This window comes from Maylandia zebra, linkage group LG7, assembly GCF_041146795.1.
Source record: "Maylandia zebra isolate NMK-2024a linkage group LG7, Mzebra_GT3a, whole genome shotgun sequence".
NCBI classification, from domain to species: Eukaryota; Metazoa; Chordata; class Actinopteri; order Cichliformes; family Cichlidae; genus Maylandia; species Maylandia zebra.
Window position 1 is genome coordinate 18,070,607 of NC_135173.1, and position 19,264 is coordinate 18,089,870.

At 40.8% G+C, this 19,264-nt stretch overlaps 1 protein-coding gene across 1 annotated transcript; it reads left to right on the top strand.

The window, feature by feature from the left end:
- The first annotated feature begins 11,904 nt into the window (after window positions 1–11,904).
- asb13b (ankyrin repeat and SOCS box containing 13b) lies at window positions 11,905–18,487 on the top strand. The gene is made up of 6 exons (XM_004567784.3): window positions 11,905–12,129; window positions 12,777–12,976; window positions 13,099–13,249; window positions 15,036–15,170; window positions 17,370–17,561; window positions 17,651–18,487. The coding sequence occupies exons 1-6, from the start codon at window positions 12,087–12,089 to the stop codon at window positions 17,797–17,799; spliced, it is 870 nt and encodes a 289-aa protein (XP_004567841.1). The 5' UTR covers window positions 11,905–12,086; the 3' UTR covers window positions 17,800–18,487.
- Window positions 18,488–19,264: the final 777 nt, after the last annotated feature.

Sequence of the window (19,264 nt, forward strand, 5' to 3'; positions counted from 1 at the left end):
TAACCAGTTTGCAGCTGCAGAAGTAGCTGTCTTTTATAGATAAGATAAGATAAGATAAGATAGAACTTTATTAATCCCTCGGGTGGGTTCCTCTGGGAAATTCGACTTCCAAAAAGCACAGCAACGACCAAAGTTACAGTTACAGAATTGTTATATATATATACACACACACACACACACACACACACACACACACACACACACACACACACACACACACACACACACACACACACACACACACACACACACACATATATAAATACAGAGACAAATATAAATAAAATATACAAAGGCAAGGCAAGGCAAGGCAAGTTTATTTGTATAGCACAATTCAACAACAAGGTGATTCAAAGTGCTTTACAGAGACATTAGAAACAAGAACAAATAAAAAGCATGATTTAAAATTGATTAAAACAAGCAAATAAACTAACTAACTAATTAATAAACAAACAAACAAACAAACAACAGTATATAAAATCAAAACAGATAAAATCAGAGATAAAATCAGTAGTTAAATGTAAGTTTTGAAATTTAAGCTTAAAGTGTGGATTTGGTGCTTTATTCAAATGCAGCTGAGAATAGGTGAGTCTTCAACCTGGATTTAAATAAACTGAGTGTTTCAGCTGATCTGAGGCTTTCTGGGAGTTTGTTCCAGATATAAGGAGCATAAAAGCTGAATGCAGCTTCTCCGTGTCTGGTTCTGACTCTGGGAACTGATAAAAGACCGGATCCAGATGACCTGAGGGATCTGGATGGTTCATACTGGGTCAGGAGGTCACTGATGTATTTTGGTCCTAAACCATTCAGAGCTTTATAGGCCAGCATCAGAACTTTAAAGTCTATCCTCTGACGGACAGGCAGCCAGTGTAAGGACCTCAGAGCTGGACTGATGTGGTCCACTTTTTTGGTCTTAGTGAGGACTCGAGCAGCAGAGTTCTGAATGAGCTGTAGTTGTCTGACTGATTTTTTAGGTAGAGCTGTAAAGATGCTGTTACAGTAATCAAGCCTACTAAAGATGAATGCATGGACTAGTTTTTCCAGGTCCTGTTGAGACATCAGATCTTTTATCCTTGAAATATTCTTGAGGTGATAGTAAGCTGACTTTGTTATTGTCTTAATGTGTTTTTCTAAGTTTAGGTTTGCATCCATCACTACACCCAAATTTCTCGCCTGGTTTGTGGTTTTTAGATGTATAGATTGAAGTTCTCTGGTGACCTGTAATCGTTTTTCTTTGGCGCCAAAGACTATTACCTCAGTTTTGTTTTTGTTTAGCTGGAGAAAATTGTGGCACAACCAGTCATTGATTTCCTCAATGCATTTACCAAGAGCCTGTACAGGGCCTCGGTCTCCTGGTGACATTGTGATATATATTTGGGTGTCATCTGCATAGCTGTGATAGTTTATTTTGTTGTTGTTTATAATCTGTGCCAGTGGGAGCATGTAGATGTTAAACAGAAGGGGTCCCAAGATGGAACCTTGGGGAACTCCACATGTGATACTTGTCTGCTCAGATGTGAAGTTACCTAGTACAAAGTATTTCCTGTTTTCTAAGTATGTTTTGAACCAGTTTAGTACAGTTCCTGAAAGACCTGTCCAGTTCTCCAGTCGTTTGAGTAATATGTTGTGGTCAACTGTATCAAATGCTGCACTGAGATCCAGTAAAACTAAGACTGACATTTTTCCACTGTCTGTATTCAGACATATGGCTGTAGCTCAGGTGGTAGAGCAGGTCATCTACTGATCGGAAGGTTGGTGGTTCGATTCCCGGCTTCCCCTAGTCTGCATGCCAAATATCCTTGGGCAAGATACTAACCCGAAATTGCTCTCCGATGCATTCATCGGAGTATGAATGTGTGTGAATGTCAGTTGTGTGAATGGGTGAATGCACAAGTTGTGTAAAGCGCTTTGAGTGCTCAGAAGAGTGGAAAAGCGCTATATAAGAACCAGTCCATTTACCATATGTCATTAAACACTTTGGTCAGAGCGGTTTCAGTGCTGTGGTTCTGTCTAAAACCTGACTGGAAGGCATCGTAGCAATTATTCTGTTTTAAGAAGTAACTGAGCTGTTGAGAAACTGCTTTTTCAATGATCTTACTTAAAAACGGGAGATTTGAGATCGGCCTGTAGTTGTTCATTTGTGTCTTGTCAAGATTGTCCTTTTTCAGTATAGGTTTGATTACAGCAGTTTTTAGTGGTTCTGGAAACACACCTGATAATAAAGAAAAGTTGACGATCTGTAACAGGTCTGACTCTAAAGTCTTTGAGACCTTTTTGAAAAAACTTGTTGGCAGGACATCTAAACAGCAGGAGGAGGAGTTCAGTTGACCTAAGATGTCCTCCAGGTCTTTGCTGTTAATAGGTTGAAACTGTTTCATGGTGTTTAAACTGTTTTTTGGTGGACATCCTGGATCTGCTGTTGATGTACCAATTGCTTGTCTAATTTTTTGGATTTTTTCAGTGAAGAATTTGGCAAAGTCATTGCAGGCCATGGTCGAATGAAGTTCAGCTGCCACTGACACAGGGGGGTTTGTTAGCCTGTCAACTGTAGAAAATAAGACCCGAGCATTATGGCTGTTTTTAGTGATGATGTCAGAGAAGTAGGACCTCCTTGCATTCCTCAGTTGTAAATTATAATTGTGAAGTTTCTCTTTATAAATGTCATAATGAACCTGGAGGTTTGTTTTTCTCCATCTGCGCTCAGCTTTCCTACACTCTCTTTTTTCATTTTTCACCAGTGTGGAGTTTCTCCATGGAGACTTTTTCCTTCCAGAGATAACCTTCACCTTAATGGGAGCAATAGTGTCCATTACATTTAACATGTTAGCATTGAAGCTATTGACGAGCTCATTGACTGACCCTCTGGACAGGTCAGGTGTTAATGGGAAGACCTGGTTAAAAATTGCACTACTGTGTTCAGTTATACACCGTTTTGTGATCACTGTTGTTGATATATTTGTGTGGGCTGAGATTTTACTTTCAAAGAAAACACAGTAATGATCAGACAGGCCCACATCAGACACAGTAACCTTTGAAATGCTCAGGCCCTTGGAGATCAGTAGGTCAAGAGTGTGTCCTCTATTATGTGTGGCCTCTGTTACATGCTGAGTCAGCCCAAAGTTGCCCAGAGTGTTACTCAGGTCTTTAGTCCCTTTGTCCTGAGGGTTGTCCACATGAATGTTAAAATCCCCAGCAATAATTACACAGTCAAAATCAACACAGATCACAGACAGCAGTTCACTGAGGTCATTAAAAAAGTCTGTGCAGTATTTGGGAGGCCTGTAAACATTAAGAAACACAACTTTGGATGGGGCCTTCAGCTGTAAAGCCACATATTCAAAAGACTGAAAAATTCCAGGAGATAGCTGCTTACATTGAAATGATTCATTAAATAAGACAGCAACCCCTCCTCCTCGCCTGCTCGCCCTGACCTCACTGATAAAACTGTAATTAGGAGGGGTCGTCTCGATGAGAACAGCTCCACTGTTACTTTGGTCCAACCAAGTTTCAGTTAAAAACATAAAATCAAGGCTGTGCTCAGTGATTAAATCATTAATTAAAAATGTTTTCCCAGCTAGAGATCTAATGTTTAATAAAGCCAACTTAAGTGTTTTAGAGGTATTACTTGTCCCCTCGTGTTTGGGAGCAGTCTGTGGCACACAAGGTATGTTTACTATGTTTAAAGATCTTTTAGAGTGCAGCTCTCTGTGTTTTGACCAGGCCACATGTCTCCTGTCACCTAAAAGTACAGAAATTTTAAAACCTTCTAGTAAACAGGGTCCCAGCTTCTCCTGGGAAAAGTCATCACTGCCATAATCCTCACAGCCCGGACCCTTCACACATCACGCATCAGACTGCGGAGACAGGGCATGAAGAGGAACTAAGGGGGGCGAGGCTGGGCAATGTGACTTCGATTGCTCTGTTGAGGGTGGGGCTCGATGGCGAACCTTTGGCCGCTCTGGTGGGGGGTTTATGGGGGACAAAAAGGGATTGGGACGGGGGGTAGATCTGAGCCCAGCATTGACCCGCTCCATCATCTCCTCAGTGAATTTCAGGTGTGGGGAGGAGGGAGAAAGGGAGGGGGAGGAGGGTGATGGCCTGTCAGGGGTTTGGGGGACTGGGGAAGGTCGTGGTCCCTTGTCCTGGTCGTTGGTGTTGTTGAGAGAGTTGGAGGCAAATAGGGACCCCTCTTCTTGCCTTATATGTCTCTCCTTTCTGAGGCTCTTCCTCAGATGCCATGGATGTCTCTCCTTTCTGAGGCTCTTCCCGGGTGGGGGCAAATGGAGCTCCTCCTCAAGGTTTCTGCTGGGCTTTGTCTGTTCTTGGAGTACTGTTTGTTCCTCTTTATGAGATAACTCCTCGTTTATCTCAGCCTTGGCACCAAGCACGGATGGATGACGTATGGAATAAAACAAGTTGGAGGTGAACAGTTTCACCCCTGACTTGTTAAAATTAAATCCATTTGCTTTGAACAGGTGCCTGCGTTCCCAAAAAATATTAAAGTTGTCGATAAAATGCACTGAGTGGTCAGCACATGCTGATATAAGCCATTTATTCAGTGTAAACAACCTGCTGAATCTCTCGTCTCCTCCTCTGACCGGCGGTACAGGTCCACTGATGAATACAGCTGCATTCAGAGAGTTTGCAGTGTTTAATAATCCAGTAAAGTCCCGTTTCAGAACCTCCGACTGTTGTTTGGACACATCGTTTGACCCTGTATGCAGAACAATGTTTGTCACAGTTGGATATTCATCTGCAATTTGAAGAATTCTCTCCTTCAGGTTGTTGACCATATCGTTAGGATAAGGGGATAAATAGAATAAATAGGAATAAAAAATAAAAATACAAGTGAATTGCACATTTCAAGTATTGAGTCTATTGCACTGTTGACTATTAACAAAAGTATTGCACAAGGTATTGTACAGTGAGGTGAAGAGGCACTACAGCTTAGTTGTTCCCCCCTCCTTTGTCGTCCTGTTTCCCCTCCCTCTCCCCTCCAGAGAGGAGTTAAACAGTTTGATGGCGTGTGGGACAAAGGAGTTTTTAAGTCTGTTAGTTCTTGTCTTTGGGAGAAGCAACCTGTCACTGAACAGACTCTTCTGATTGTTTATGGCCGTGTGCAGAGGATGCCCAGCATTGTTCATAATGTCCAGCAGTTTCTTTAATGTCCTTTTCTCTGCCACTGTCACCAGAGTGTCCAGCTTCATGCCGACCACAGAGCTAGCCCTCCTGATCAGTTTCTCCAGCATGGATGAGTCCCTCTTTGCTGTGCTGCTCCCCCAGCACACCACAGCATAGAAAAGTACTCCAGCAACCACCGACTGGTAAAACATCCTCAGGAGCTTCCTGCAGATGTTAAAAGACCTCAGCCTCCTGAGGAAGTACAGTCGGCTTTGGGCTTTTTTATACAGGTGCTCTGTGTTGAATGACCAGTCCAGTTTATTGTCCACCCACAGCCCGAGGTACTTGTACTTGTTGACCACCTCCACCTCCTCCCCCTCTATCTGAACCGGCAGTGGACCTTCTCTGGACCTCCCAAAGTCCACAACCAGTTCCTTAGTCTTTGAGGTGTTGAGTTGCAGGTGGTTTGTGTGACTCCATGCGACAAAGTTCCTCACCAGACTTCTGTACTCCTCTTCCTGATCATCCCAGATACACCCCATGATGGCCGTGTCATCTGCAAACTTCTGAATATGGCATAATTCAGAGTTGTAGCAGAAGTCAGAGGTGTACAGGGTGAAGAGAAGAGGGGACAGCACAGTTCCCTGTGGTGCTCCTGTGCTGCTGACCACAGTGTCAGACGTGATGTCCTTCAGCCTGACGTACTGTGGTCTGTCGGTGAGGTAGTCGGAGATCCAAGCCACCAGGCAGGGGTCCACCTCCATCCTGTTCAGTTTTTCCTGAAGCATACAGGGCCGGATGGTATTAAAGGCACTGGAAAAGTCAAGAAACAGTATCCTGACCGTGCCTTTTCCCCCATCCAGGTGTGAGTGGGCTCTGTGTAGGAGGTACAGGATGGCATCCTCCACTCCGACACCCGCCTTGTATGCAAACTGTAGTGGGTCCTGGGCATGTTGTACCTGTGGTCGGAGGAAGTTGAGGAAGAGCCGCTCTAGAGTCTTCATAAGATGTGACGTCAGTGCCACCGGTCGGAAGTCATTCAGCTCATTGGGCCGGTTCTTTTTGGGGACCGGGACGATGCAGGATGTCTTCCATAGGGCGGGCACTCTCCCCAGTCGCAGACTGAGGTTGAAGACTCGTTGTAGCGGCTCCCCAAGTTCAGCAGCACACGCCTTAAGCATCCTAGGACACACCTTGTCTGGGCCTGCTGCCTTTCTGGGGCGAAGCTTCCTCAGTTGCCTCCTGACCTGATCCACTGTGACACTGGGAGATGTTTGGGAGGAGGGGAGGGGGGGAGATGTCTTGCTGCTGAGAGAGGGATATTGCCTATGATCAACTTATAAGCAAAGACTGATCTGAGCTGCTAGCCAATATAATAACCAGACTATAAAATAAGTGTGTAAATGGGTTTTTACACAGAAAGCAATTTGGTTGCCATGCATCACTTTGTCACAGAGGCTTCATTGCTAGTGGGCATTCAAGACTTTGGTTGCCTAGCCCTCTATTTTATTTACCACCGTGTCATATGACAACCTACATAGTATAACATTAGACCCTAGAAGTAGGCAGATGTTGCAAAAGCTTCATTGTTAGATACTGAATATAAAAAGCAGAGAAGCTGTATTAACCAGATGGAAACTTCCAAGGCTAAAATATGAAGCTAATGTTAAAATGGCCAAAGCTACAGTTCTTTTTGACCACTAGCTTGCTAGCTTCTCATACTTACAGAATCTCTACTGTAGTGCTGACATTACTACAGAAATACCTCTTTACAGCCTGATACAAGCACAGTTTTGGTCTCTGTACCTCATTTTCCCATATTGAAAATGTGAATTTTTGGTGATTCTTGATCTTGGGCTTAGAGTTTCTAGTCAAGCTACTGTTGACTGCAAATGTTTAAATGTTTAAAAAAAAAGTCTTTAAGAATAATCTTCCCCCACGTTGCAACATTTGTGATTCAAGGGTTCTACAGGAAATAAACAGTCATATTTACTTCCTCTCTTGTGTTGATTTATTTTTTGTGTTCTGCTTGTCTTCTTAGACATGACAAATGGCTTGAAAGCGGCCAGCAAATGCAGAGCTATGGCTAGTGATGTGCAGAAAAGCATCTATGCACGTTTTTCCAGGTAAGTAACCATGACGGAATCTACATGCTACAAGGAACAAACAGAAGCTTCATGATGAACCCAGCCTGTGAGTGGATAGGAGAATGACACAATTGGAGAGGCTATGCCTTTGTTATGACTGTCACTTGTACCTTGTTTAGCTAAGCTAATTGTGGAATGACAAATAAAGAAATGCTTGAAACACAGTATAAAAGCTGACCTCCAAGATCAAGATGGACTGGTATCTGATTACAGCACTCTGTAAAGGTAAGTGGCTTCTATAGCCAGAAACCATAACTTTGGAAAAACAGACCGTAACAAAGTCAAAAGATATTAAATATATATTGACAAATAACAATGCTTCTAGAAGAAAATTGTTTGGATAGATGAAACAAAATGAGAATCTTTTGATAAGTGAAATTACGTTTTTGCTCACAGAAAATAATAAAGTAAAAATAAATGCACAGCATGGAGATGAAGAAAAGAAGAGTGATATTAGAAGTGTATCAGCTCGTTCTGAAGAAAGACATGCAGTGTCATAATCACAGGACATGGTTGCACAAACAGGATAATGACATGCATCTAAAAACAGACATGAAATAAGCAGAATCTCACAGGCATTTGGCAAATGTGATCCATTAAGCCTGAGAGGAGGTGACAAGTGTTCTGAAGAAGACTCACACGATGGTGAGAAGTGTACATGTCTGATAAACGGCTTCAAAACACACTGCTGTGTGGTCGCTGATTGATGCTTATGGTTTGCTTGTTTAAGGAACAACAAGCGCTGACAAACATACACTGCCACAATGTGTGTGTGTGCTCATGGTCTTAAAGAAGACAAGAACTGGAGGCCTTGTCATTGCAAGCTGATATAATGTTGCTTCTCCGTCACATCATCATTCATGTTGGTTGGTGAATGATTGCAGTGTCATTGCATTGTCTGGCAATGGTAAACACAAACACTGATAGCTAATTTGTAATTCCATTTATATTACAATAGAAGCTCTGCCGTTAGATATAAAGTGCAAGTATGAGAAGCTAGCAAGCGTGCTCACTTCAGCAAAAATCTTTCCAACACAGTTCACCTGGAGTCAGATCTTTTATTTCTTCAAATTTTGTTGATAATTTTTGTTTAACCTTGAATGCTTAAGGCCAAAAATCTTACATGTTGCACCTTGACTACAACCTCCTGTGTAAAAGATTTGCAAGGCTTAGTTGTTAATCAGAGGTGGGACCAAGTCATTGTTTTGCAAGTCTCAAGTAAGTCTCAAGTCTTTATCCTCAAGTCTCAAGTCAAGTCTCAAGTAATGTCAGGCAAGTCAGAGTCGAGTCTCAAGTCACTGGTGTAAAAGTCCGAGTCAAGTCACAAGTCTGAAACTTTGAATTTCAAGTCCTTTCGAGTCTTTAAAAAAAACAACGAAAAAATAATGTTGCAGTTATGCTAAATGTAAATATTAGACCATGTAATTTTTAAATCTGTGTTTTTCTCAACACATGACAAAATAGTGAACTTAGAAAATATACACAAATTGTGAAATTGCACCTCTTTAAAATGCAGCTCAATTAAACCTAGCTCCAAGAATAATTTTCACCGACAGTTCTGAGATAAGCTGCATGTTATTCTTGGATGCGGTTGTAGGACCAGCTTTAAAATCGCATGACAAAAATATCATACACATTAAAAAAAACTGTATCACCAACGTAGCCTGGACAACATTTGCTAGTTAGATGAAGTCAGCTATCTCATTGTAGCATATTTATATGCATATTTATAATCATACGGTTCTTGGAGTGAGTGCATACACTCATGAACTTTAGTAACTTCAGGTCACTGCAACAAGCCCAGGTACAGTTTACCGACGGATGGGTGCAGGACCTTGAAATGCACCGTGTAGAAAGTAAAGACCATCGTACGTATCATAAGTTTACCAGCCTCACAAATCGTCGTCATAAATACACATTCGTTAACCGTTTATTAATAGGACCTTTGAGCTCAACGGTAATTAATTAGTAGTGGAAATAATTTCTGGTAGCATCACAGAAATGTAGCAGTGACAATAATACTGTATGCTGTAATCGTACTGGACAATTAGTGATACAAAAAACCTGTTTTATCCTGTGAATAAAAGTATATGTTTTTGTCAATGTACCATAATAACAGAAGCGAAACGCAATATTGTGTCAGGACAATTCACTATTTATGCACAATAAACAAAGGAGCATAGCGCGACAATTTCTGTTCAGCGCCAGACTTGCTTGTAACCTATATCACCAATTATGTTAAGAAAAATGACGCATTAACTACTAAAAAACACTGACCTTTGTGTAAATGCTTGGAGCAGACTAACCTGTGAGCTGGAGTGTTCTGGGACGTTATATTTGGTCTTTGAATGGCTGCAATCCAGTCGCCTCTTTGTTACTTCGGAAACATGGCTCGAACAATTTCTCTTCAACGACGTAATCCGATAACAACCGATCTCTTTACCCGTCGGCTTCCCGTGGCTGTCATGCGACCGGCTATTGCAGTTAATAAAACAACAGCTTCTTGACATTTTTTGTGTTTCTTTTTATCGCTGTGTAACTGATTTTAATTGAAAGCCTGCGTGCGCTAGTACCGCTTGCCACGAATTCCCAGAATCCTTTGCGGTTCTACCCGTGAATGACGTCACATTTTCAATCTCTATATAATATGCATGTTAAATTTTATATTTGGGGTAAAATATCAAGTCTTTTCAAGTAAACCGGTTCAAGTCCAATTCAAGTCCCAAGTCATTGGTGTAAAAGTCCAAGTCAAGTCACAAGTCTTAGAACATTTTTTCAAGTCAAGTCTAAAGTCATAAAATTAATGACTCGAGTCTGACTCGAGTCCAAGTCATGTGACTCGAGTCCACACCTCTGTTGTTAATGCTCAACCCAGCAGCCTACAGCAAACGAGGACACGCAGAAGGTTGGTGTGACAGAAGACGATGCTGGGGATCCGATAGGATCGAGAGAGATGAAAGCTGAAAGAGGAAGTTTAATTTTTAATGCTTCATGAGGGTGTCTCCAGAAAAACAAACAAACAAACAAACAAACAAACAAACAAACAAACAAACAAACAAAAAAACTAAAATCTAAAAACATTGGTTAAATGACTTTTCCCTTTCCATTGAGGGGAAGTGGTAACTGGGTGGCTAATGGTTAGTCCTGTGGCCATACAAATAGCTACCAGAATGAACTCACCAATAACCACTGTTACTATGGATCATGAAATAGGGTGGAATCCATCCCACAGTTAACCTGTTTACTTAACCTTATCTAACCTAGGAGTTGCAATTGAAATATAAAATAGCACTTAAGTGACATCATGAGTTAATGTGTCATGCTAGCTAAAGCTCGCCAAGCTAGCTCTAAACAGGCACATGCCATAACCAAATGAATAAAAAACAGTTCTTTACATACCACATTATTGACAGCAATGTAAACCTTTTTTATTTGCTGGTTAAAGTCATTAGATAAAGTAGAGAAACTGAAAAAGGAAGCTAACATGGAAGTGTGAAAAACTGGGGTTGACTCCAGAAGTGATGTGATTCACGCTATGTTAATACACCAATTTTTAAAGGATTACAAAACATGTTTACACTTTGGTACAAAAAACAATTTACACATTTTTATAAGTCATCCAACAGGATAATGGATTGACAGGTGTCATGTTATGATGTAAACAGATATTAGTCTCGTGTTTGTAAACTGTTTCTTACTTTTAAGAAACCCCTGATTAGACACAGTGTCAGCCAAAAGTTTCCTGGATGAGGAACCGAGGCAGAACAGTACACTGTATATTAACAATTTGTGCATTAGACACAGTTCAATAAATTGCATTTTTTGGGATACAGTGTGTGGAGAGATATTTGCAGACAGTGACACTAAGATGACAAACATCTGAAATATGGGAAAGTCTGGTGGTTCCTGATTGCATTATTGCTTTTGTGCTCAGCCGGTGTTGTGCCAAAAAGTGATTTCCAATGTTTCCGTGTTTTGTTTTGTTTTAAATCTTTGCTTATCGGCTGTAGTCAACAGGAGTTGTGAAGGGGTTGTATAAAAAAAGAAGGTAAAGGAATTATATGTTTTTTGTTCTCTGTGTTCTACATTATAGTCAGTCAAAAGCTACAATCAAAAAAAAATGATTGCAGCATGTGTCAGGAATGTTCTTTCTGGCTCAAAATGACTCATAAGACTCATAAGTATCTCATAAGATACATTTGACACAATATAGATCAACATTTTAAATATTTACGGATTCTTTGTTTTTTGTTTTGTTTTTTGGCAAAAACCAGAGTACACTTTCTATCACGACACTGGGATTTGGTCTACATCTTTGGTGGACTTTTTCATGTTGCATCACAAGTAGCAACTTCTGCTTCCAAAAATGAAAAATACCAAGGCTTCAAAATAGGTCCAAAACCCATTGCTCTGTCCGTCTTTTATATACAGTCTATGCTTTGAATCCACAAAATGGATTTTAAAAATGTGCTACACAAATAAATACATATGTCCTATTATTCTGCATTACTAAAGAACCACAACATATACAATATATATTTATTTTTATATATACATATATAAATGTGTGTGTGTGTGTCCTTTATTATTTTCATTTATCTGTAATAATCATAACCCTTCGCCTACATATCCCAGAATTCCCCGGCGTTGTTTATTTAGGCGAAACCTCAGCTGCTCAGACTCTGCACAGGGTTGCACGGTGTGTGTGGTAGTACTCGTAGTAATGCAGTCCTTTCGATTTTTGTTGCTTTGCTTCAAAATGAAAACCATGCTCGGCTAAATCTGCGTTGCTGAGAGAGACAAAAACAGGAACATGAAATGGAGATCACACGGGCCAGACCGTCCTTGTATGGAGAAATCGGTAAGTAGCTTAGAGTTGGTGACTAACAGTAACCGAGACAGCCGTTTCAATAAGGAGTCTGGCGGTTATTTTCCCGATGATGCCAGCAGATCCTAGATTTATTAGCTTTTCATTGCCTGCCTTTCATCTTTCTTTGACGATACTGATTAAGGCTAGCCTTAAGCCAGCATGGTATCTTAAACTGGTTTACGTTCGTCTGAGAGCATGACGTCGCGCTTTAAGCTCGTTGCTGAAACCAGCAGGCATTGAACTGCCTGTTGTGCAACTAGTTCAGCAGTGGATCCATTATAACGCACACCTCACACCATGTAAGACAAATACATGTGCTATTCAGGTGGGTTGGGCCCTGCTGCACACGTGCAGAGCACTAGTGTCATTTGTGTTTAGGTTGTGCGAAACCACTTTCTCATGTTCCCAAACCTCTTCTCCTTTCTGCGCATTTGTCATCCCTTTATGTTATTTAATGGGTAACTCTATACAAAGTTGTCTTGACATGGGATTAAGAGCTGCATGTTTTATGAGGAGAAGAAACACTCTGGCTTTTCTTTTAGAAAGAAGTAGTATAAACGCTCATACATCCCCTCAACCCCCTTCCCTTGACTGTGAATAGATGCTCTTAGGTTTTGTTTGGTTTCACATCTTTGCAGCACACGGCCTTGGATTCTGGACAGACCGGTCAGCAGTGCACGAGGCTGCTGCACAAGGCAGGGCCTTCCAGTTGCAGCAGCTGATCGAGGGAGGTGCCGCAGTTAACATAGTGGCTGTGGACTCCATCACCCCCCTGCACGAGGCCTGTATACAGGGACAGGCCCAGTGTGTTAGACTGCTGCTGGATGCTGGCGCACAGGTGAGGAGGTTTTGTGGTGCTACCTGACTTCGGCACGTCACTAGAGAATCAAGCACAGTTGGTGGCTTAGGTGGTAGCTCAACATGGTGCATGTGTGCTGTCATTACGGCCCTGTCCTTCAGGTGGATGCTCGTAACATCGATGGTAGCACGCCGCTGTGTGATGCGTGTGCAGCTGGAAGTCTGGATTGCGTCAAGCTGCTGCTGGAGTATGGAGCAACTGTAAATCCTCCCCTGTTCACCTTCTCACCTCTTCATGAAGCCTGCATGGGAGGTGTGTGTTTTCCAACACAACATTGTGCATAATCATATTTTAAGCCATGTCAGTTGATTAAAATACACTATACTGCCAAATGTATTCAGTCACCCTTCAAAATCATTGAATTCAGGTGTTCCAATCACTTTCGTGGTCATAGGTGTATAAAATCAAGAAGCTAGGCATGCAGACTGCTTCTATAAACATTTGTGAAAGAATGGGTCACTCTCAGGAGCTCAGTGAATTTGAGTGTGGCACCTGTGCAACAAGTCCAATCGTGAAATATCCTCGCTACCAAACATTCAGCAGTCAACTGTAGTGGTATAATAAATAAGTGGAAGCAACTCAGCCACAAAGTGGTAAGGCCCGTAAAAATCGCAGAGCAGGGTCAGCGGATGCTGAAGCGCATAGTGCGCAGAGGTCGGCAACTTTCTGCAGAGTCAGTCGCTATAGACCTCCAAATTTCATGTGTTCTTCAGATTAGCTCAAGAACATGGTGTAGAGAGCTTCATGCAATGGTTTTCGACCCCAGTTGGGTGTCGGCCCTACCTGTTGCGACATGACTGCGCACCAGTGCGCAAAGCAAGGTCCATAAAGACATGAATGAGCCAGTTTGGTGTGGAAGAACTTGACTGGTCTGTACAGAGTCCTGACCTCAACATGATAAAAGGCATTTGGGAAGAATTCGAGTGGAGACAGTGAGCCAGGCTTCATGTGTCTCTCACAAATGCACTTCTGGAAGAATGGTCAAAAGTTCCCATAGACACCTAAACCTTATGGAAAGCTTTCCCAGAAGACTTGAATGGTTATAGCTGCAAAGGGTGGGCTGACATTATATTAAACCCCATGGATTAGGAACGGGATGTAACTCGAATTCAAATTGGGTGTGAAGGCAGATGAGCCAACACTTTTGGCAAGATGGTCTCTCTAGTGGAGAAACAGTGCAGCTGTATTGTAACAGAGACCTTTATGGCTCCGGTGGTGAATACAATGGGAATCAGTGTACTTAAAGCTGTAGCTCCACCTGCACAAATCCTCTCCATTGTATTTAAAACAAAAAACTAGACGAGCAGGTTCACCGACTCTCGCTGACCAGTGTTAAGACAGACGGTGATTGTGGGCGCAGCTTTGCAATGATGTAAATGTCTACGTGACTGAAACTGCATCCAGGGCCTGGGGCTTGGTGCTTGGTTTGTGACATACTCGTTTTACAATAATGACTACAAAAGTGAGACAGAGATGTTTGTTTATTTATTTTTTTGTTCTTGTGGAATTTACTATGTTCCCAGTCCATCTGTCATAGAATCACCAAAGCTTCAGATAGCACACCACACAGCCCAAGTCAAAAAGATAACCGTATGCATGCACAGCTTCACCTGTTAAAGATATATAGTTCATATGGATCGGAATGACTGGAACATGTAGGACAAAATTATTTGGAAAGCAGTCCTGGGAAAAAAGTCTTTGTGCCGACCTTCAGGTTCTCTGTAGAAAGATGGAAGGATGCAGAACAAACCACTTACAGACTGTCACCTTGAGTTTCACAACTATTTTCAGCTTAATATTTATAAGAAAAAAGTTCTTAAAGTCCAGCTGTGATTCTCTTAATGGCATTACACATGGTTACAAATGCATTGAGAGGGACACCGAAAAGGACTAATTCTTCTGATACTAATAATTATTGCTGCCAAAAATTCCAAATGTACCTACCTGCATCGCCAACATTTGCTCAACTGCAGAACTTTTTAGGTTTATACAACTGGAATTAGTTATTTTCTGTGTTTGTTTTTTTTGTAAATATCAGGGAATTCAGATTGTGTTCAGCTCATGATCAATCAAGGAGCTCACATGGAGGCCCATGACTGCCACTATGGGACACCGCTCCATGTAGCCTGTGCCAGGCAACATTATGACTGCGCCAAAGTTCTCCTCAACGCAGGTGAGTCCAGAAGCCTGTACCACAAAGCAGGATTTGAGCTTTTCAGGGAAATTTCAGGGTGGTTCACTTATTACCAGGTTATATCGCCATGCTAACTTAACCTGTGAACCTGAATTCTCTGAGAATAGCATCACATTAGTGGAAGATTCATCAATCAGACCTGTGTGCTCATATAGTAGGAGGGTCTAAATTTTGTAATTTTTACTTTATTTTATGGTATATCTTTTTTTGTTTCCCTGATGGATTCACAAAATCTATAATGAGTATAGATTATTGAATCCAACTTTATTTCTTGACATTTTTCCAGTTATTTTTAAGGTTCTGTAGCTTTAGCAGTAATCTGTCGTTCTACAACAGAGCACCTCTTTGTACTTATGGACTTTATATCACATTTGCACAGATTAAGCCAGTGTTTGGATTCTATTTTTATATCTATTCTTTACTCGCAGACCATTAAACACCACTGGGACTGCAACTCTCTCTTACACATTAGTTTAATGAAATTCGTTAATGTGACTAAGTCTTGGGCTATTCCTTATTTCTTTATATTTTTCTGCCAATTAGGCGGATATTCTTGTACTATCTTTTTGTAAAGTGGTCTTAAACAATAGTTCTCCAGGCTTGCCAAAGACCTTTCAAAGTGTTTCTTTGGATATTGGTTGCTTTTTCACTCATATTCAGCCCAGTCCTTGTGTCTGACCTTTTTTATGGGAATATTTTCTTGCTTAAACCACTGAACACTATGAATCATTCAAGCGTAAAAAAGACGAAACAGTGTCCAGTTAGCCCTGAAAACTTTGGTATCTTTAAGGACTTTGTTACTGGCACATTGTTGGGTAAAACGAATCTGTGTCAAATGCTAAAGATAAAAGTTTGACAGACATAATATAGTATTTCGGATGTGAGAGATGCATCTGGCCTTTCAGGTGATCAATTTTTTCAAATTGGGGGCAACAAGTCTTATGGAGTGATAATTCCAAATTGGTAATTTTTGGTTTGAATCATGAACATATACAGAGGAGGTCAGGAGAGAGGCATGACAGTGTCTACAACCGTCTGTAAAACACGGTGGAGGCTGTGTCACGGTTTGGGTTTGCATTTCAGCCAGTGTTGTTGGAGATTGTTTTGAACTTGATGGATTTATCAATGCAATAAATTACCATCAGATTTTTAGCTCACACAGCTACTTTGTTTGCTCTTGATGTATTATTACTTTAGTATAGTTGCCTCTCTGTAAAAATGAGCTGACTGGCTGCCTGTCCATAACAAGGTTCGTGTGACTGCATATCTTGTCGATATTAAGATTAAGCGAATTCAAATCACTGAAAAGGATCTCTGGCGTTTCCTCTGCGCACCACGGCTAATGAAATTTACAGTTATGATGTACTATTCAGTCATCATGGATTAGAGATAATTTAGTGTGATATGCTGTCTTATCTGTGCTTCTTTAAAAAAAGAAAAGGACTAATAAGCTGTTTTTAGAGCAGAAACAAAACATGCTGCATTACTTAGTAATGACAGCATTATTATAACCATGATATCATGGCTTGTTCCATAATAAAATCTCTTGTACATGGCATCTATGTAACTCTCAGTCTAAAACTTAAAATGGCATGGCATGCAGGGTACCGGCATTTTTAAACTTTTTCTGAATAAGACGAAAAATAATTTTCTGTACAGTCAAGTTTTACCTTCACAGCTTAACTACAAACAGGACACGTATTTCTAAACATCTAAACACAGGAAGTTGACTTCTCTTCATTGTTATGCGTAGCACTTTAGACTTTGAGCGTGGACCTCGTCTTTCAGTATCCTCTATTAATAATTGTATCAGTGGATCCATCCACAGTTTCACTGTTCCAACGTCTGTCAGTAGTAGCAGCTACAAGCATACCCCACTGGATCTGAAGGTTCCTCTCTTATCTGTACAGAGAGCTAGCTCAGTCGGTTTTTTTTATAATACATTTAGGCTAAAAAGGTCAGCAAACAACATTGATAGTAATGGACTTACTGAAAAGGACCTGCAGCCATTACCAGGATATATGTATATAATATATTTTTTTTACTGTAATATTTGGTGTCAAATATATTTCTTGCTTTATAAAGTGATTATGATGTTTATAATTTCTATTAAAAACACAACCTTGGGCATCAGCAGCGCTTTCCTCTCTCTTAGAAGTTTGTTTTCCTTTTTGAAAGGGGCAAACGTGAATGCTGCCAAGCTCCACGAGACAGCTCTTCATCACGCAGCCAAGGCAAAAAACACAGATTTGATTGAGTTGCTTGTGGAGTTTGGGGGGAATGTGTACGCCACGGATAACCTGAACAAGAAACCTATCCACTACACCACTCTGGGATCCCCATCGTATCTCTGCCTCGAGTTCTTTGAGAGTGAGTATCCACCTAGAGTACATCCTGTTTATTTTAGTCCATCAAGAACACTAGTGACGCATAACTTGAGATGGCTTTTTCTGTCTTAGAATACCCCCTGAGTTTACAGCAGATCAGCAGGGTGGCAGTGAGGAGGATTCTCGGCACAAGAGCGCATAAAGTTGTTTCTAGGCTGGACTTGCCTAATCGTATCATAAGCTTCCTGTCTTACATTCCGGCTCCAGTCATTGAAATTTAATCGCTGGTTGCAACGGCTGTTCCTGTGGCCCTTTCTTCTGAAAATCATGTGACAGGATGTTTGAGCTGACAGTGATACCACACATTTCCCAAACTAGATGGGTGTATAGATTTTTATTTTATTTTATTTTTTTCAGTTAAATACAATGACTTTTTGTCTAAGCAAACTGAAAATGGGATTTTTTTTTTTTTAAGGTCATAGCTACAGCAACAAATTATTCTGACAAACGGAAAGAAAACCCTGCAGTATTTAGCCTTGACGTTTGACGTAGTTGGCAAACCTTAGCCTCTGCATCAAATGAATGTTAGGTCAAATGTTTTTTTTTGTTGTTTTTTTTTTAATGCCCTTTTCCTCTAATTTGCTCCACCCAATACCGAGAAAAATCTCCGCACCTTCTAGTGTTTAGGGCTTTGTTCCTTGGTAGGTTGTGCACAATTTAGGCAAGCAATTTGCTGCTCTGTGCGAAGACCGAAAGATTAATTTTTGCCTTTTAAGGCCATGCACAGCAAGTGTCAACCTTACACAGGGGGTTTCCATATTTTAGATGTCCTTTGAGAACTGTGGTGGTGTGTGCCGACTTGTCTGGCACATTCCCGGTGTGTATTTGTTGCAACAGGCCAAGTTCTACCTTTTAATATCCATTATTAGTAGTTTTGAATTCATGTACTCCCCCCCCCCCCCCCCCCACCCCCAACCCCCACCCCATACTGATACCAAGTCCTGAAATGGTATCAGTATCGGAGCGCACCTGTGTGTATTCAGAGGCTTTGGGAGCACCACTCATCATTTCACATTTCTTGGAATAATTTGTGTTGATATAACACCGTTTGCTTTGTGGAGTTTGAGATGACAAGAAAATACTTGTTTTGTGTCAAGAACAAGACAAGTATTTTCTTGCTATACTTGTCCAAGTATGTGTGAATGTAAGTTTGAAGACCAAAAAAAACTAAAACCCTGCAATATCCTGTAATACTACATTAACTGTTTTGGCAACATGTGGTTTGATTACTAGGACTGCATATGAATATGAATTTGTATGTATTCTGTAAGTATTTATTTTTAATGTAAATTTGTACATAATACAGATGGTTCTACCTCTATCAAATCTGTGTAAATAAATACCAGATGACTACCACATGAATTTAAAAATAACTTGGTGTTGTTTTAATTGGACTTCAAGCGTCATTTAAAAAAAAAAAATTTTTAAACACCCACAAAACTGTTTTAGATTTACAAGTACTTCATTTCCTTTGGAATTGACAGACTGCGTGAAATGAATGGAAAGTTCCACTGGAAAAAAAACAACTTAAAAAACATCCACTTGAAAAAACAGCAACAAACCCCTATAGTTCCCTAATGGGTTTGGGAACCAAGCTTCACCAGTTGGAAATGCTTAGCTGGAAATGATCTGAAATTGCGTTTTCAGGAACTAATATTGTGAAAGGTTATACAGGGAGTGCAGAAT